Source organism: Cebidichthys violaceus, unplaced genomic scaffold (genome assembly GCF_023349555.1).
Source record: "Cebidichthys violaceus isolate CVI_PGR_0920_01 unplaced genomic scaffold, fCebVio1.0.p SCAF_12, whole genome shotgun sequence".
NCBI lineage: Eukaryota > Metazoa > Chordata > Actinopteri > Perciformes > Stichaeidae > Cebidichthys > Cebidichthys violaceus.
The window spans coordinates 11301175-11320565 of NW_027176285.1; the positions used below are offsets into that span (position 1 = coordinate 11301175).

General features: G+C 37.9%; 1 protein-coding gene across 1 annotated transcript in view; it reads left to right on the forward strand.

Moving 5' to 3' along the window:
• The window catches only part of grk3 (G protein-coupled receptor kinase 3), a 44798-nt gene that overhangs the window by 3745 nt on the left and 21662 nt on the right, over positions 1-19391 (forward strand). Inside the window, 1 exon segment of the mRNA XM_068706355.1 lies at positions 8492-8568. Within this exon segment, the coding sequence (XP_068562456.1) occupies positions 8492-8568 (77 nt within the window).

The window sequence follows — 19391 nt, forward strand, 5'->3', positions numbered from 1 at the left end:
CTGATTGCTAACGTTTCTCGCCTTGTTGTAGGACAGGACCTGCCTGTGACATCATATATATATCTTTATATATCTATATAGATATATATATATATATCTATATATAGATATATATATATATATCTATATATAGATATATAGATATATATAGATATATAGATATATAGATGTTAAAGAGATGCTAAACTAGCCTTTAGTGTTGTTAGCCTCATGCTAAACGATCAAAACAAAAGAGATCTTTACGTCTCCTTCCTGTTGACCAGCAGCTCTGTGTGTTGAACACAAACCAACTAGCCAACTGTTGGTAGAGCTGGTAGAGTTAGTATATAGAGGTAAAATATAAAATATTTGGTTTTCAAATCAAACATTAGGAACCGGTGTTGAAATCATTATGACACCCGAACAAATTGAAGACCCAGTGAGCTAGTTTTTATTAAACCCGTGCTAAACTCTGCTGTTGAGACAAACTGAACACCAGGTGATATCTGATAGGTTACTGATAGATTATTGATAGATTATTGATCCGTTTGTTAAATTCAGGCCGTGTGTCTTTCGTCTCGTTTGACAGTAAAAACTTTCTTTCTAATTGAGTCGCTGCTCCTCATCAGACGTTCAGACAAGAACCGGGGTTGCAAAACATCGACGCTGGGAGTTAATCTGAGGATTTAGAACCACGAGGCTCCGACGCTTCTGAAGACAACAGCAGGTTATAAGACTGATTATCAGGTTATCAAGAGGAGAGCAGCAGGTAATCACTGAGATCACCTGATGAAGCTCTGATACTGGTTAACCCTCCGTCACATTTTAATCTCTCTGTGGTCTTGATTTTCACTTCAAAATAAAAGTCCTGCTCCTCTATGGAAACAGAACAATTATAACTAGAAGTGGAGAGAACTAGAACATGTCTTTAGTGCAGAATAACAGTTATGACGACACAATTCATCTCTAATATGTATTTTATATTAATGTGAAAACATCTTTAAACTATTTGTTAATTCAAGTTTATCACCAAAACTACATTTTACAGATTACATGTGAACACATCACGATAAAGTTATAATGTACCTTCAGCCAGTACTCATTTTCACTGAGCAGAGCATGAAGGCATCATAATGTAACTGAAGTGAACCTCCGTTGGTTAGCCGTTAGCGGTGCTGCTAACGTTACTAGCTCTCCTCCTGTTGGTTTAAACACTGATTGGTTGTTTACAATGAAACATTATCAGAGACTAGAAACACATGTTCTACTGAATACTGGAGGAGAACCATCGTCAGGAAAACTTTATTTACACTCTGATGATTAACGTTAAAACTTTATTTACACTGTGATGTTAACGTTAAAACTTAATTTACATTCTAATGGTTAACGTTTAAACTTTATTTACACTGTGATGGTTAATGTTAAAACTTTATTTACACTGATGGTTAACAATAAAACTTTATTTACACTCTGATGGTTAACGTTAAACTGTGGAATTAATCTGAGGTTCACATGATATGTTCACGGACCGTCGGAAAAATGAAAATCTGACGATAATGCAGTTGTTTTCCAGCGTCTGGCTGAGATAAACAGTTCAGTTTTAGAGATTGTTTAAAGAAAACATGCTTTTAAATCCCACCAATGTGTTTATGGGGTTCAGAGGGTTAATGCTTCATTAATGCTTCATGTAGAGGAGTTTCTATACGAACAAACAGAAGACTCTGTTTGTGAATGTGGTTTATTATGGGATGTTATGTTGGACATGAGCCGTGTTATTTAGTGCCCACAGGAGCTGCAGAGATAAAAGCCTCGACTAATGGACTCGCATCATGTGGAGATGTATTAAAACATGTCACTCAGGTCGTTATTATCTCCATAATGTGTCCGATCTAACGGGATGAAACCGTGGCTTTCTGTTTGTTTGACTGACTTTAATGCGGTTTGTTAAAGGGTCTGTATGTGTCCATGAAACCAGATCGTAGAGATCGTGTGCAAAAACTTGCATAAAGCAATGCACGTTTTTCAGCATTGGTGCACGTGCAAAGCTTTTTGTGCAAGTTAAATGTGGCACTTTTGGAGATAACGTGGTGCTGCCACATTCTCGGCGGGCCTATGCCGGAGAGGTGAGATTTTTGACGGGGGGGGGGTTCTGTGATCCAGAAATCACCACCGGAGACGCCATGAAGTTCTCCAGGAGGTGGAGATACGGGAGAATACGGAGGCTCAGATGCACCACATTTAATAATAAAATCTGTTTTTATTCAATGAAGAGCAGCATCAACTGTGTGAGCAGCGTTGTAGCGAGCAGCTGTAGTCCGTAGATGTGTCAACGCTTCACAGAAGTCACAGCTCGCTTCTCGCTTTAGGAGTCAAGTTTTGGTGAGAGTTTGAGAAAAAAAGAGGGACACAATGTCCACTAGCTAGTTTGGTTAATAAATCTTCATTATGAAAAATAAGAATCGTTTCAAACACGCGTGTCTGAAACTATAGGAACACACTTTCCCAGAATGCAACAGGTCACAACAGGCTATAAAATAGAAAAGCATCTCTTATGATTTTAAAACTGAAAATACTAAATACAGTTTGTTTTATTCCGTCGTCACAATGACGCCTGGAAAGTAAAAGAAACGCTGGTAAATTTATTTTACTTTTATTTTATTTATTCTTGCACAATTTAACCAGTAAAATAAAAATAAGCAAACAACAGAGATAAATACATATCACAGTGCTGGAAGAGACAAAAAGCCAACTGCTTATTTAAAGCCTCAACCTTTATAATATTACAATTTACAATATTATCAGAGAATATAAAATAAATCTGCATAATATAGGACTACGTAAAGTATTATTGACAAGATGTTTTTACAAGATATATATATATATATATATATATATATATATATATATATATATTGTAACAATATTAATACATTACAAATAACGGCTTCCTTCTCGGCTCTAGTGAGAGCTGCACATGCTCAGTAGCAAATGGCGAAGACTTTGGTCTGATAAATGGAATCATAAAAGTTGATTTAAGGAAAGTAGATTTCTGAAGTTGACCTCAACACTTTAATCTGTATTTCTGTGAAACTCCAACATTATCTGTGTTAATATTAGAAGATAAAGTGCATATCTGATATCATAATTCAGTCAGAAGTTTTATTGACATTTAGATAAAAAAACGGTTGATTTCCAGTATTGTTTTTCCTCTTTATGATTCGTGATGTGTAATTGAAAACAAAGGTAGATGAATATGGATTCTCGGAATGTTTCATAATATTTTGTGGAGTTTTTAAACAGGACTTTTGTTTCATGTTCCTGTTGGAGGAAGCGGTGACTCAGCAGAAAAGCACCACTTGACTCCCCAAAGAAAATTCAAACACTTGAAGCTGGAGTACTTGTACTTTAACGTGTATATATACACAGTTCTGTAGTACTCGTACTTTAACATATACACAGTTTTTAAGACTTGACTCCTCACCGTTGTCTTTAACTTTCTCTGTTTCTGTTTCAGCTGATTCGTCATTATTTTTAGGAACTACTTTGCAGCGATTATTGTTATTATAATGATTTCTGACTTTTGAAGTACTATATATTATACTGCATAAAGCTTAGTTTATACTCACTGTAGTGAGGTTTGGTCGCACAATTGGAGCTTTTTGGACGTGACTGTCACAAATAGTTCACTAATAAAATCACTATTTAGAGGATTTTAAAACACTTTGGAAACAGGAAGTCTTAAAAATATACATTTGAGTAAATATGTTTCAGCCAAATCAAATAGTTTACAGGATATTAAACCTTTGTTTCTTTAGAATACATTTAATACTAGACTTTCTTTACAGGGTTTGTATAAAGATGATTAAGTAGTTCATGAATATGAGATATGAGTTGGTTTGGAGGTTAGTTTATGGTGTTTTTATCAGTTAAACTCGTCTTTTTGATTCTGAACTGTTCATTTTGTTTGTACGTCCTCTGGTTTTTTTTGGAGAATAATGCAGCGAACAGCTTGTTGAGCTTTAACGAGAACAAACAAAGCTTAAAAGAATCAATGAGACATATTGTAGTGACTCTTGTATTGGAATTACAATAATTGTTTTACTTTAAACTTGTGTTTTGTGTATTATGTCATGAATCCTGAGAGTCAGCATGTTGGTGGCGGCTCTGGAGCCCCTCTTAAAATATGAAATATATATATATACACACACACACACACACACACACACACACACACACACACACACACAGTCTATAACACTGAGAGAGCGTTGGAGGTACATCAGCTTTATAAAGGAAGGAAAACTGATCCAGGACTGACTTTAGTCTCTCAAACTCTTGGTCTCCTTCAACAAACCCTAAAACCTCACAGTTGTTGCATTCAGGCGCCAAGCGGCAGCCGGAAAAACAGGTTTCAGAGGCCAACTATTTTCTCAGGTAAAGAGAGTAAATGTGTGCGTAGAGGATTAAATAAGCCAATGAAAGCGTTTCTGGTCCTGTTACAAAGCTGGTCATTGTCCGGTCATCAAGAGACAAATACACAAGTTAAATATTACTGACACAGTCTACCGTTAACCATCACAGTGTAAATAAAGTTTTACTGACGATGGTTCTCCTGGCAAAAATAGACATTCTGGATCCTTGTAGACCAGCTGCTGTAATCAAACAAAGTGATCTGTATCTGTTAACATGGATCGTCTATATTACGAGTCCGTCAGACATCTTGTGCGATTGGTTTTGTCTGGAACAGACTCAGTCGTTAGTGGTTTTGGATTTCTTCTTCTTTCTTTTTTATTTCCCACAGATGAGACACAGGAAGTGCTTTGATGCCTCTCGACTCATTTGTTGTTTTACAAAAACGGAAATGATGGAGGTGTTTATTCTCATTTGAGATGATTCTGATAGTGACGGGATCGCCCACGTTAGAGCAGGTGTGAACAGGGTCTGATCCACCGGACCGGGGTGGATCTATATATATGAATTATTATCACCAATACTAGTACCACCAGTGGTGGAAGAAGTACTCAAAACATTTTACTGATGTAAAAGTAGCGAGAGCACAGTGTAGAAATACCCTTAGTGTTTTTTTTTTACATTTACTTGCATCAAAATATACTTGAAAGTACAGAATAATATATATTATAATATTACATTATTATTATTATTATTATTATTATTGAGTCATTAATGTGTTAATTACTGTAATGTTGCAGCTGGTGGAGGGGGAGCTCATTTTAATTACTATGTTATATAAACAATTGGTTATATAAACATATATATATATATATATATATATATATATATATATATATATATATATATTATATATAGTACTTTTAAGCTGTCAAATGGAGTAAAATGTAAAATAGTTTCCTCTGATATGTAGTAGTGTAGAAGTATAAAGTAACATAACATGGATATTGACAGGTGAAGTACAAAAACCTCTAAATTGTACTTGAGTATGTGTACTTTGTTCACACAGAGTATCACTTTAGCAGCCGTCCTGTAGTAAATATAATAAATTAAATGCATGTAACGAGGTCAGAGAACACAGGAAGCGTCTCCCACCTTCAGGGTGCTGCTTCGTCATCGCAGCAGTGGCTTCTGGGAGTTTTTTATTTATTTTACGGTGTCCCCATCAGGAGACTGGTGTTGTTAGCTCGTGGCTCTTTGTAATGGTGCTCATCTTGTTGTGGAGGTAACAGCTGGTTCCTGCTGAGGCAGATGTAATGGAGGCGGAGTTACGTAACCACATTGCCAAAAGGAAGGTGCAGTGCATTGTGGGCCCTCGTTTGCATCTGACCATGCAGTGAACACACAGAGGAGTTAAGAGCCTTGCTCAAGGACACGTCGTGTCTTTGTGTTTCCTGAACTCACCCCACATTAACCAGCACGTTCCTGCAGTGTTACCGTTAACCATCAGAGTGTAAATAAAGTTTAAGCATTATCAGTATTCAGTTGAACATGTGTTTCTAGTCTCTGATCTCTGATAATGTTTCATTGTAAACAAACCAACAGGAGTAGAGGGTTATTTTCTTCACAAAAGTCATACGCTTGTGATCCTGCCTTATTTTATCTGAGCGTTGCCAGCGGTCACTCGTTGTCACAGCAGGAGGTCGTCTGCTCCCGTGAGCTAACGCTAATGTGTGAAGCTGTTGCTAACGGAGGTGTTTTCTTGGGCGTGACCGCTCACAACGAGGTCTGCGTGTTCTTGAGAGCTGCTGCCGGGACGGTGGTGTATTTCTATATATTTAGAGACGTGTTGAAATGTTCTTTCTTATATATTGACCTGACGTTATAGAAAATAACCCCTGTGGTCTTTTTTTTTTTTTAAAGCACCTGTGGACCGATGGCTTCTCCTAGCTAACCTCAACAACCACACAAACAGACTTGTACTCTAAATGTCACCGACGGTCTTAATATGGCGCCGAAAAAGTGTCTCAGAGGTTCCACACGAATGGAGTCAGCTGCTAGTGATTCAGCGTTGCTCACAAACGGGCCTCCTCTCAAAGAGGAAGTGTTTACTTCCTAGCTTCTTGTTCCTGCGTGGCTGCTCTCTGCATGCACATCAGTAACTGGGACTACTGGTCTGCTGCAGGGAGGCTTCATTATTTTGGGTGGTAATTAATCCCAGTTTGCACCGGACACGTTGTAGTTTTAATGTGTTTATTGGCTCAAGAAAATATAGAAGTGACAATAACAGAAAGTCATTTAGCCTTTTTATTATTCCTTGACGTATATTATTTGCCCACCTGAAACCAGAAATAAATAATATGAATATAATTGCTAAATTTTAAACATTTAGTGAGAAATTTGTGACCTCCTATAGTTTTAATGTCTGAAATAAAGTATCTATTTATCTAATGCTAACAAGGCTAATAGTAAGTCAAATCAGGCAATATTCTTTTTACATTCAAAATACATGTGTTGTATTTACAGTTCAGCCATTGTCTCTGGTGCAAAACCCAAATATACCACAACTTTATGGTGGGGCAGATAACAGTCTTTATTTGTGGTTGGTAAAGATTTCAGGCTCCCTCCAACAATACTACAAGAATATATATATATATATATATATATATATATATATATATATATATATATATATATATATATATAAAATAAAAACTAGGTTAAGATGTTAAAATATACAAAAAATACAGCACAATATTGATAGAAATAAACAAACTGTAAAATATACAGGAAAATAAATAGATACATATTTATACTGCAGGTTTAAACGGGTAGTACAAGTATAATAAATTACTATGAATATATGATACATTTAAATCTATTGAGGCCCAAAATATTGCACTTTTGCCATTGTTCTGAAAAAGACAATATTCACACTGAGCTGTTTTTACACATCTGATGATGATGATGATGAATATTTCACTAATATTCCCGTTTCACATGCAGCCGTTCATACTCTGACTAAGTGCCCCATGACGAACATCCACAGCTACGTCCTTTAAATAACTTAAACTTCCCTCCTTTTCTAGCTGCAGTCATGTGAAGAGTGAAGTCAAAGCTTCAAGTGTTAAAGCTGCATTCTTTCTAGTGTCCATCAGGGGGCGACTCCTCTGGTTGTATAGAAGTCTAGTCTAAAATGACTCTACTTCTCTCTTGATTTATTCCCTCAGTAAACATGAGTTTATGATCTCAATCTCTAGTTTCAAGTCTTCTTCAATACAGCATGATGTTCATTTAGTAAATTATGGTCCATTTAGAGTCAAACAGACCATAAAGCAGGGTATGCTTTAGGGCGGGGCTACACAGTGATTGACAGGTCTCTACCAGAGACGTATACGACGTGTCTTCGTCACTCTTCCTCAGTCCAGATATGGTCACTTCCTGTTCACTGGTTGCAAAAAAACAAGATGTATCAAATACACAATATTGCCTTATTCTTGATAATAATAATGCAGTATTAACGTGCATGTAAACAGTCAGTGTGTAACTAAACACCAGGAAAAAAAACACCATTTGAATGTGAAAACACTCAGAACTGCACACTGATAGTCTGTTATCAGTTTGAGTTATTAATGATAATATATAAAAACCAAATGTTGAGGTCGGTTATTATTCGTATGGTTGTAAAGTCGTCTAAAAGCTTTCTTCCTCTGGACGTGATCCTGAAGAAACAAACGCTATCACAACGTAAACACTGGAGGACTGATGACCTCGTCTCAAGGAGCCTCCTTTGCACATGCTCAGTACACCCCTTGTAGGGCCACTTCTCTCTCTGGGGTGCTGGTGGAGTGCTAATGGGCCCTGTGGAGGAGGGGGGGGGGGGGGGGCGCTAATTGATTTGTTGTCCCCGAGACTCCTTCTCGTTAACAGCCTCTCCCAAGGTAGCAGGTCTCAGGTGGCAGAGAGAGTCCCAAACCGAGGCCGGGATCACACAGATGGTGGAGGAGGAGGGCTGACACGATGAGATATGTGTTATGTATGTATGTATGTATATATGTATTTATGTATGTATATTAATCCACTTCCTGCTCTGTGTTCACAGCATTCGCAGTGTGATGCAGAAGTACCTGGAGGAGAGAGACGAGCTGACATTTGACAAAATATTCAACCAGAAAATTGGTAAGTGAACGTTTTTTATTTTTCTTATCGCATCGAAGGAGACGTGTGCAGATGTGATAACAGGAAGGAAAAGACCACAAACAATACAATAAAACTACTCTCTTATTTCTCCTTTGAGCGGCTGGGGACATCCTCTCTATTTCTATACAATATCTCAACTCAAAGTTTTACCTCTGAAATATCTCTACCTCTACTACATTTATCACCAATGTTTGTGGAGGCGTTCATGATCCCCAGAGGATGAACCCTGCTGTTTTTGATGATCCTCTAGCTCCTCCTGTAGCGTCACCGTGAGGTGGAAATTTGTGGTTTTGAGTAAAAACTCAACTGTTGATGGACAATTTTGGTTCATACAGTCATGTTCCCCTGTTGGTGCTTTTTTATATTTTTATATAAACGCAAAATAATCCAGAAATACAGTTAAACTATCTTAAAAAGTGCTTTATTTATAAGATCCTGGATACACATTTTTGAAAATGAAAGATTTTTCAAAAATGTTCAGGTATAAAAAAAACATTTTTTTCACATGAACACATGTCGGAAATCTTTTTTTTATTTGTTCAGGACAAATTTCAACCACATCCAGTGAAAAAGAAGCAGGTGAAGCCTCCAAAACTTCACATATTCCTAAATAAAGATGTTTTTGGAGTAGTAGTAGGATTTGGCAGGGTCCCATAAATCTATTAGAAGTTTTCACAATATTTCTTTTTTAAGAAACTCCATAAAAATCGGCTGTTTTTCTGAAGTCGGATACATTTAATCCACATTTCATATCTTCTGTTGCTCCTCACATCTTCAGTATGTGAACAATAATCAGAGTTTCTGCATCGATCTCATTTATATTCTATATTTTCTATTGAATGAGTTTGATGAGCTGGATCCAGATGTAATGAGACGTTGTCACAGCACAGAGATCAGTGACGTTCATCTCCTCAGATATTCCATCGACCACATTGATCTGACAGTCGGAGGTGAAGCGTTAGCTCTGTTGTTATCGGTCTCTGTGGTGTTCTTTCATCGCTGCTGCTCCTCCACGTCTTCACACCCCTCTGAGCCCCAAAACACGCCATGTTTTCTTTAAACAATCGCCAAAACCACACCGTTTATCTCAGCCACGAGCTTTAAAAACAGTCATAATCATCAGATGTTCATCTTTCTGACAGTCTTTGAACACCATCATAAAAAGCAGCTAAAACAAACTAAAACTTAACATTTTTGATTTAAATGATTTAAAATAAAAAAATTCAAATCTCTACTCAATTAAAGCTTTTCCTTTGACCAGATTGTGTAAAAACATGAAATTGTGAGCTCCTCAGTGAAACTATGAAGTCATGATTGATTCATCTGAGACCAACAGTCATGTGACAACAAATCAGAGAAACTTAATAGTTTGATATTCATATGAATCGTAGAGCCTTTATGTCATCATAACTGTGTTTCTGCACTAAAGACATGTTCTGGTTCTCTCTACTTCTAGTCATGATGGTTCTGTTTCCATAGAGGAGCAGGACTTTTATTTTGAAGTGAAAATCAAGACCACAGAGAGATTAAAATGTGAGAGGAGCAAACCCCCCTGATACTGCTTTGATGTTCAGATGGTTAACGTGAAGTACTTTCCTTTATTTCTGCGTTTGTTTGTGAGTATCGTTGGCGTTCTTGGTGCAGAGCGTCGTGTTTCCTGTCCTCCGTGGTTCTTCGGCAGCAGTTCTTTTGCTCGTGTTGTTTCCACAGCGAGCAGACGGACTGAGAGCCGGCGGAGCAGCGGGAGCACCGGGGGACCGAGGCCGCCCTGCAGGCTCCTGCTCCCTGTACTTACTGTTCTGGGTCTAAAGAGACTGAGCTAATTCTGTGTTCAGCTTCAGCTCTCCCTCCGGCAGAAGTGTGAGAAAATACAGGTTTCACTTCACTAACCCGTGCAACGTGTCCGGGAACTAGTCCAGTCTTCAAATGTAAGAATTAAAAATATCAATTTACAACTATCCAAACATAAAAGGCTCAGATTGCTGACCCTGGATCAGTGACTGTGTGACGGTTAGGGTTTATTGGGACCACATCGCTGTCCTCTGGTCCCACTGCTCATTACTGGTCATTATCCGGCTCTTCCAGAACACATTGACACCGGGCCGCTCCACGTGTCTCTGGGGACGTTTACAGGCAGCCGTCCTCTGCTTGTGATCTGGTCTCCTCTAATGTGGACGTCACTGTTACTTCTTCTTCTGTCTTATTAAACCAGGATCTCATCACAAGTGTTCATTTTGACCTATCCGTCTCGTCATTGTCTGTGAATTTGTTTAAACGCATTCAATATTCATTTTATTTAGAAAAATCAGGTTGTTCTCAGGAGGTCACGATAACCAAAACCAGTGAAGTTCTACGATTCTTGATAAACATTTAATACCAAGGTAAAAAACTATTTTATTGTGAGTGTTGATGGAGCTGCTACAACGTTAGCTTAGCATCGATCAAACCAAACTCCATTAATAAAACAAGCATTTTAAAAGCTGTTTACTTGTCGTCTTGTTGACAGTAACTACTAAAGTTACTACTAAAACATGAATTCAGACTTTTTACAAATCACCATCATTATGAAGTTATTTCTGCTTCATTTTCATCAGTTTATTGTGATTAAATCACAGCATATATGTGTATTTATGGTTCATACAGCTGTAGTAAACCAGCCGACGTGTGTCTAGTTAGACACGGTGAACACTCCTCATGATGATGTTATGATCCAGACGGATATCTGAGACTTTGACATGAACAAAGCAGCACTAGAGGTGATATCGGCCATGATGGATGAGACGTAGTCTACATGAAGGAGACCCTCCTCCTCCTCCTCCTCTCTGGTTTGAGACCGTGAACGGAACCAGAACAGCCAGTCGGAGTCTCTTGATCCAGCTCAGCTGAGTGGTGAGACTCTGAGAGCAGTGTTCTGTGTGCTCAACACATTTGAATGGCAAATATTGGTGCTTTTCCTTGTAAAACGGGACGCGTTTAAACGTCACACCGTCCGTGTGGTCGAGTAGCGGTGACCTCAAACTCACACCTGTTGCTTTAACATCTAATTGCACAAACGAACCAATCAGCCACGTTGTTAAATAGAGTTAAAAGTCAATGTTTTAAAGCACATTTCAGTTATTTTTAAGACGTGTTGTCCTCCTTCCTGCTTCTCTTACTGCGACGCTCTTCAACTCTTTTCAGCGTTTTGCTTTTCATACAAAATAAAACTGAGATGCCTAAAAACAGCTGCTTCATTCACCCGAGGCAACTAGATTAATGAATGGAAAATCATTTGACTTTACACACCAGAGCCTCTAATGATTGAGCCACATCCAAAAATGTGAAAATAAAGAATAAATGCTCCTGGATCTGCGTCAGACCCTCCAGGTTGTGGGTTCACCTGATGGTTCTGGTTCCTTCTCATGCGTTCAATACGTCGGCCATCTTTTCACTTTGACTCACTTTGAATAGCTCTTCTCTTGAGTTTTGCTTTCGAGTTTAGTTCTTTTTTAAAGAGTTTTTGTCCTCGAGCTCAACAAGCCTTCGTTGATCATCAAGACAACCGACTTCTAGTCCAGAGAACAACAATGAGATGTTTTTAAATGGAGAATTAGGTTAGTTTGAATTTGTGCATAAAGTGAATCAAACAACGTTAACCATCAGTGTAAATAAAGTTTTACCGTTAACCATCACAGTGTAAATAAAGTTTTCCTGACGATGGTTCTCCTCCAGTATTCAGTAGAACATGTGTTTCTAGTATCTGATCTCTGATAATGTTTCTTTGTAAAAAACCAATCAGTGTTTAAACCAACAGGAGGAGAGCTAGTAACGTTAGCAGCACCGCTAACGGCTAACCAACGGAGGTTCACTTCAGTTACATTATGATGCCTTCAGGCTCTGCTCAGTGAAAATGAGTACTGGCTGAACTTACATTACAACGTTATCATGATGTGTTCACATGTAAAATGTAGTTTTGGTGATAAACTTGACTAAGTCCAGTAGTTTGATTATAGAGGCTTGGTCTTTAAAAGCTGCATTATTATATTAGCTTTAGCGTGGCTAGTGAATGCTAAAGTCGCTCTGAGGAACAATAAGAACATTAAAAGGTGATTTAAGCTCAGACTGCGAGTCGGAAAATCAATGATTGCTGCTTTAAAGATGAGATAAAACTTTATTTATTCAGGGGAGTTGTTTGAAGTCTAAAGTACAAATAAAGAACATTGATGAAAGTCTACAAATATAAACAGCTTGTAGTTTAAATGTATTTTGATGCAACGTAGCATAAATTCAGAGTCATATAAATACTTAATATGAACAACATTTTGTGTTGATTGCCAGATAAATAACCTTGATATTCCACCATGGAAAGTTAAAATCACACTTTTTGATAAAGACTGGATTATCACTTATATTAACTAAATATTAAATATGACTTTTTATGCTTCTTGAACATGAATGTATAAATCAGAAACCTTTATTGTTCATGTTAGTGCTTCTGTTTGTTGAAATAATTACAAATTCTTTCACAGTTTTTATTGTTAAAATAGTTTTAAAGTAAATCACAAACAGTATCTGCAGATTAAATCATTATAAATAATAAATAATATTACATAATTATAATACATAATAGATAATCATAAATAATAATAGATAATAATAAATAATAGATAATAATAGATATTAATAAATATGTGTTCATTGTCTCTAAAGGCCTCAGTGACATAAAGCTTCATAACATCAAGATATCTTCATAAAAACTACATTATTAATAAAACATGTGACCACTTCCTCTTCCTGCTCTTCTTCCTCTTCCTCATTCCTCTTCCTCCTCCTCTTCTTCTTCCACGTCTTCGTCTTCTTCGTCTTCTTCCTCCTCTTTCTCCCCATCTTCTCCTCTTCTTCTCTTCCTGCTCTTCTTCTTCTTCCTCATCTTTTTCTGCATCTTCTTCTTCCTCTTCTTTCTCTTAATTTTCCTCTTCTTCCTCTTCTTCTTCCTTCTCTTCTTCCCCCCATCTTCTCCTCTTCTCTCCCTCTTTTTCTTTCTCTCTCTCCATCTGTCAGACTTCTGGAATGGATGATGGAGAGTTGTGCGTTGCCTAGCAACTGCGGGGTTGCCATGGGAACCCCCACATAGAACTACTGCTGCATTTTGCTCGTCGTTCGGGGGGATAAAATGAAATTGATTAAAGTGGGAATGAGAGAGAGAGATAGAGCGCATTGGAGACCCAGACCTTTTGTTTCCCAGAATGCAGTGTTTCTCCCGTATGTCAACAGACCGTCTGTCCTCATGTCTGTCCCTCTTTCACATCGTCTCCTCTGAGGCCCTATATGAACACACACAGGGACTGTAATACATAAACCTTTAATCATAGTAATAATTATGATAATATAACTTTATCTTCATGGCACCGTTGAGACACAAGATGCAGCTCACAATGCTTCACAAAATAAAAGGGCAGACATTTATGTTACTTAATAAAATCCAATGAACTGTTAATACTTAATGATTCAGTTATGTTGCAGTCGAATGTGTTCTACAAACACAAATGAACACCAACCTTTCTCTGCATTGTGCATTTACAGATGTTCATGTTTTTTTTGTCCACCCTTTGTATGAACGACCACAGAGAGAAGTAGTCATTTTCTCATAGACTTCTATACACCCAGAGGAGTCGCCCCCTGATGGACACTAGAGAGAATGCGGCTTTGGAGAACTTTAAAGAACTTTTAAGAACCGGGTTTACTTTGAGTTATTAGAGTTGTTACAAATGTTGTTGAGGTTTTGAACGAGTATATAGCTTTTTAACTTTCTGTATTTAACTTCCTCTGGTCTGGACTCTGCTCCTCTGATGTAACTTTGTGAGTCAAAGTCCACCAGAGTCACTCACCCCTAACCAGAGAATCTGCTGATATCGGCAGAAACATTGAACTGTTTTTAGATGCTGCTGTTTTTACCCATCATGCATCTGGTCCTGTACCTCATGTTTTTTATTGGTTCTCTAGTGTTTTCTTTGGTGTTTTTTGCACATTTTTCTCTCTGTGGTTTTGTTTTTCACTTCAAAATAAAAGTCCTGCTCCTCTGTGGAAACAGAACCATGACATTACTGTCATTTATTACATTACTGTCATTTACATTACATTACAGTCATTTAGCAGACGCTTTTATCCAAAGCGACTTACAATTCAGTATCTATCTACCGTAGACGCAGCTACGGGAGCAATTTTGGGGTTAAGGGTCTTGCTCAAGGACACATTGACATGAGACTAGCAGCAGCCGGGGATCGAACCGCTGACCCTCTGATTGAAAGGCGGCCCTGCTCTCCACTTAGCCACGGTCACCCCATGATGACTAGAAGTAGAGAGAACTAGGACATGTCTTTAGAAATAGAAACACTGGAATCTATTTATCCAACTTATTTACAAGTGTCCACAAGTGTTACCAATGTTGGAAACACATGGATGTTCTATGTGTTATGAATATTGAACTATTGACATGTCTCAGCCTCTCCTCTCTTCTCTCTCCTCTCCTCTCCTCTCTCCTCCCCTCCTCTCTCATCTCCTCTCTCCTCTCCTCTCATCTCCTCTCTTCTCCTCTCCTCTCCTCTTTCACTTCCTGAAGTTCAGTCAAAGTTTCTCTGATTTGTTGTCACATGACTGTTGGTCTCAGGTGAATCAATCATGACTTCATAGTTTACACAATCTGGTTAAAGTGAACGCTTTATTATAACGAGAACATGTAGAATAAAATGTTTTTGGTGAAATATCATATTTTTAAGCTTTGTTTTGGTTGCTTTTACTGATGGAAGTGTTCGTCACACATGATGTGTTTGTAAACTGTCGGAAAGATGAAAATCTGCCGTTAATGACGTTTACGGCTCCTGGATGAGATGAACGGTGAAGTTTTGGCGATTGTTTAAAGAAAACATGGCGGGTTTTCTGGGTTCACAGTTAATCGTACATTTGAAGTGGTCCGTATCGGTTTTCTTGTCTTCATCTTTGATAAATAAATATATTCATAATAAATATGAACATAGCTGTCACGTGAAAGGTTTCACCTTCTGTTGGAGACCACGTCAGTTCCTCCTCATGTGTTCTGAATGTAAACAATGAGCCTAAATATTTCTGTAGATGGAGCAGCTTGGTCTCTTCGGTTCTATCTTCAGCATGATGTACGAATGGTCCGTCTGCGTCTCTCAGCTTCTTGTTATTTATGAACAATCTCGAGGTAATATTTCCATAATTCCATAATTCCATGTTTCACACGGCGAGTTCTTCTTGTTCAAATGCTTGTTTAGCGTCTTCAGCGTCGCTGCCTTCGCAAACAGAGCGGAGCGCTCCAGGACGAGACATCCGCTCCGTCATTAACGTGTCAACGTGTGCTCAAACAGTGCTGAGGCTATGGAGGTAGTCTCTTACGCTGACTCGTGTGTTTTCATAGGACCGATCACATCCTGGATCTCTGAATCAGCTGTTCACTGGGCAGGATGTCATCGTCAGCTTAAATATTTACTTCTATGTTGTTTGAGACTTCTGCTTCCTGTTCCTCTCAATAAGTCATATTATGATTTTATTCTCATATCAGAATAAAACTTATCCTCAGAGATCAGGGCTTCGTTGCGTCTGGTAAATATTTGATTTATATTCTGTGATGTTCAGGCACCGACCGCTTTTTATTAATTATCATAAGAAGTTCTTCTGACTATTAATTAGCAGATTAAAGACCTCCGGGGAATTAAACATGAGATGATGGAGAGACAAGCATGTGAGCTTTGCTCACGCATGACTTCAGATGTCAGGTATTAATAATTTAAAAACATTAGATCATAAATCGATTGCCAGTAAATTAATCTGCAACTATTTCTTCTATTATCTTTAAAAACTGAACGTCTTTAGGTTACAAAGATGATGTTCTCACCTCGTACGTTCAATATTCTCTGACGTTTCTAGATGAAATGATTGATGGAAAGATTAAGCAGATGAATAATTAATAACTGTGTTGCTGAAGGACTGTAAAGCTTTATGAGTCGTCGGATACACGAGGAGTTCTACCTGGAAACGTGTATTTGTACGCCGTTAGAAACGTTTACCTTTTTATTTTAATTTTTTAAAAATCAAACCCTAACCCCGACCATATGAACTGTCCTGTAATATTTATACAATATAATATATTGAACTCCTCTACCTTCATGTGTTTTAAATATTAAACTATTGACATGTTTCAGCCTCTCCTCTGTCCTCTCATCTCCTGTCCTCATCTGTTTTTTTAATATATATATATATATATATATATTTGCAACCTTTACTTCAGCCTCTCTCCTCCTCTCCTCTCTGTGTTCACTTCCTGAAGTTCAGTCAAAGTTTCTCTGATTTGTTGTCACATGACTGTTGGTCTCAGATGAATCAATCATGACTTCATAGTTTCACTGAGGAGCTCACAATTTAATGTTTTTACACAATCTGATTAAAGTGAACGCTTTATTATAATGAGAACATGAAGAATAAAATCATTTTGATAAAATATCAATATTTTAAGCTTTGATTTGGCTGCTTATTTTGGCGGAGGTGTTCGTCTCACATGATGTGTTCAAGGAGCGTCGGAAAGATGACATTGTGACGATGATGTTGGTTTGAACAGCTTCTGGCTGATAAACGGTGAAGTTTAGGAGATTGTTTAAAGAAAACATGCTTTAAATCCCATGTGTGTGGTTCAGAGGGTTAAAGGATGAACAGTCTCTTCATATTTGATGTTTTTATGATATTTTATCAGAGTTGTCTGAAAACCATTTAAATTTAAACAACATATCTCACCTCTTTAGTCTTCATCACCCTGTGATCACCAGCAGACTGACAGCAGACATCAGGAGAATACTTCACATTGTTTGTTAATCCTGATGTTGTATCTGACACACACACACACACACACACACCAGTAAAGGTCAGTTTATGTTTAATGCAACACAGTCCAGTCTGTCTTTTTTTTTACATTTTTCCATGAATTGAATTGAACATTTTTAATTGAAATCATTTCTTTCACAGCACAGTGAGGAGAAAAGTAAACTTTGAGTCGTTTTCAGTCAGAATATTTATTTTACTTAATTACAAACTGAAACCAGTTCATTAACATTTGAATCAATCAATTCTCAAAATGGCTGCAGATAATTTTTCTGTTGATCGACTAATTGATTAATTGACTAATTTATTTGCTCTTTAAACAAAATACTTTCACATATTAATGAATCTTACTTTGCTAATCTTTCCTATTAATTTAATGGAAACAAAACAACAATGCTCTCTTAGTTCCTTCACTCTCATTATTTAGTTCATTTCTTCACCAGCTGACAGTGAAACTGAAATACTTGTTTTTCTTGTTCATTAATCTGCCTGATAAGTTCCTTAAAATGATGAAATCATAGAGACAATCACAACTTTATTAAAGACGGTTTAGTCCAAATAAAACTCTAAATATCTCCTCAATAAACATGTAGATGTTCATGCTAACGGTGACTAACGATGAAGCGAGCCTCACACTGATCGACTCGTTGATTCATTGACACATTGAACCTACTCATTCATCTCACATCTCCTCATCATTTGAGTTCTTCTTCACCTCCACATGTCTGATCTATTTGTACATGTCTGATGTATTTGTACATGACAGGAGGGAGAAGATAAACCTGAAATAGTGTTTTTATGCTCACAATAGAGCTGAAAACTCTGTTACTAAATGCTTCTACATGTTGACTCCACACCGTGTGAACTCCTGAGATATCACGACGTCTGTCGTTAATATCTGTTTCTAAAAGATGGAAGCATCAACTGTTTCATTTATTCCTTTATGTGAGACTCTGGATGGAGCCGGTCAGGTATTTTTAGACGTTTCAGGTGATCCTCTCTAATGAGACAAAGCTCCAAAGAACTCGTGTCTGATTCGAGCTTAGGTGTGTGTGTGTGTGTGTGTGTGTGTGTGTGTGTGTGTGTGTGTGTGTGTGTGTGTGTGTGTGTGTGTGTGTGTGTGTGTGTGTGTGTGTGTGTGTGTTCCCTGTAAGAGGCCATTTGTTGAATTAGCTGGGCAGTGTTGAAGTGTTCAGCGATTAAGGTTAATCCTCGAGTCGTGGTGATGTAAGAACTGTAGTTCTCCTCTCACACCTTCCTGCTGTGTGTGTGTGTGTGTGTGTGTGTGTGTGTGTGTGTGTGTGTGTGTGTGTGTGAGTGTGAGGGGAAATGATGCGTCACGTCTGGAGGAGCGATAAAGCCTTCGGGAGGGGAAGAGGTGCATGATGGGTGATATGAGGAGGGAGGCTCCAAAAAACCTCAAATGTCTCCTCAAACTGAAGATAGAAACTCTGTCACACTTTTCTAGAGCTGAGTTAATATCTGTTTAACGTGTCGGTGTAAAGACGAGGTACGACAGCTACTACTGTAGTACTGTAATACAGTAGTACTGTACTACTGTAGTACTGTACTACGGTACTTCTGTAGTACTTTATTCCTAAAAAAGTCTTCCAGTAGCTTTAAAGGACGTCGCTCTGTTTCCAGTTCCTCTCAGTGTACTTGTACACAGTGTGTGTACTTTGTGACGATTGTTTGTGTCTTTGTCGCTTTCGTCACCAGAAATGACCCAATACATGTCGCAGCAGACTGTCTGTCACAGTTTACTCTCCTGGAGTTTAGTCTTCATGTTCTAACACACTGACCTTTATCGCTTTAACACTTCTACAAACTCCTCCTCTTCTTCCTCCTCCTCTTCCTCTTCCTCTCTTTTAAAGACGGTAAACACTCTCCAACATTCAACCCTTTGGTTTAGTTCTCTTCTTTGCTTTTGT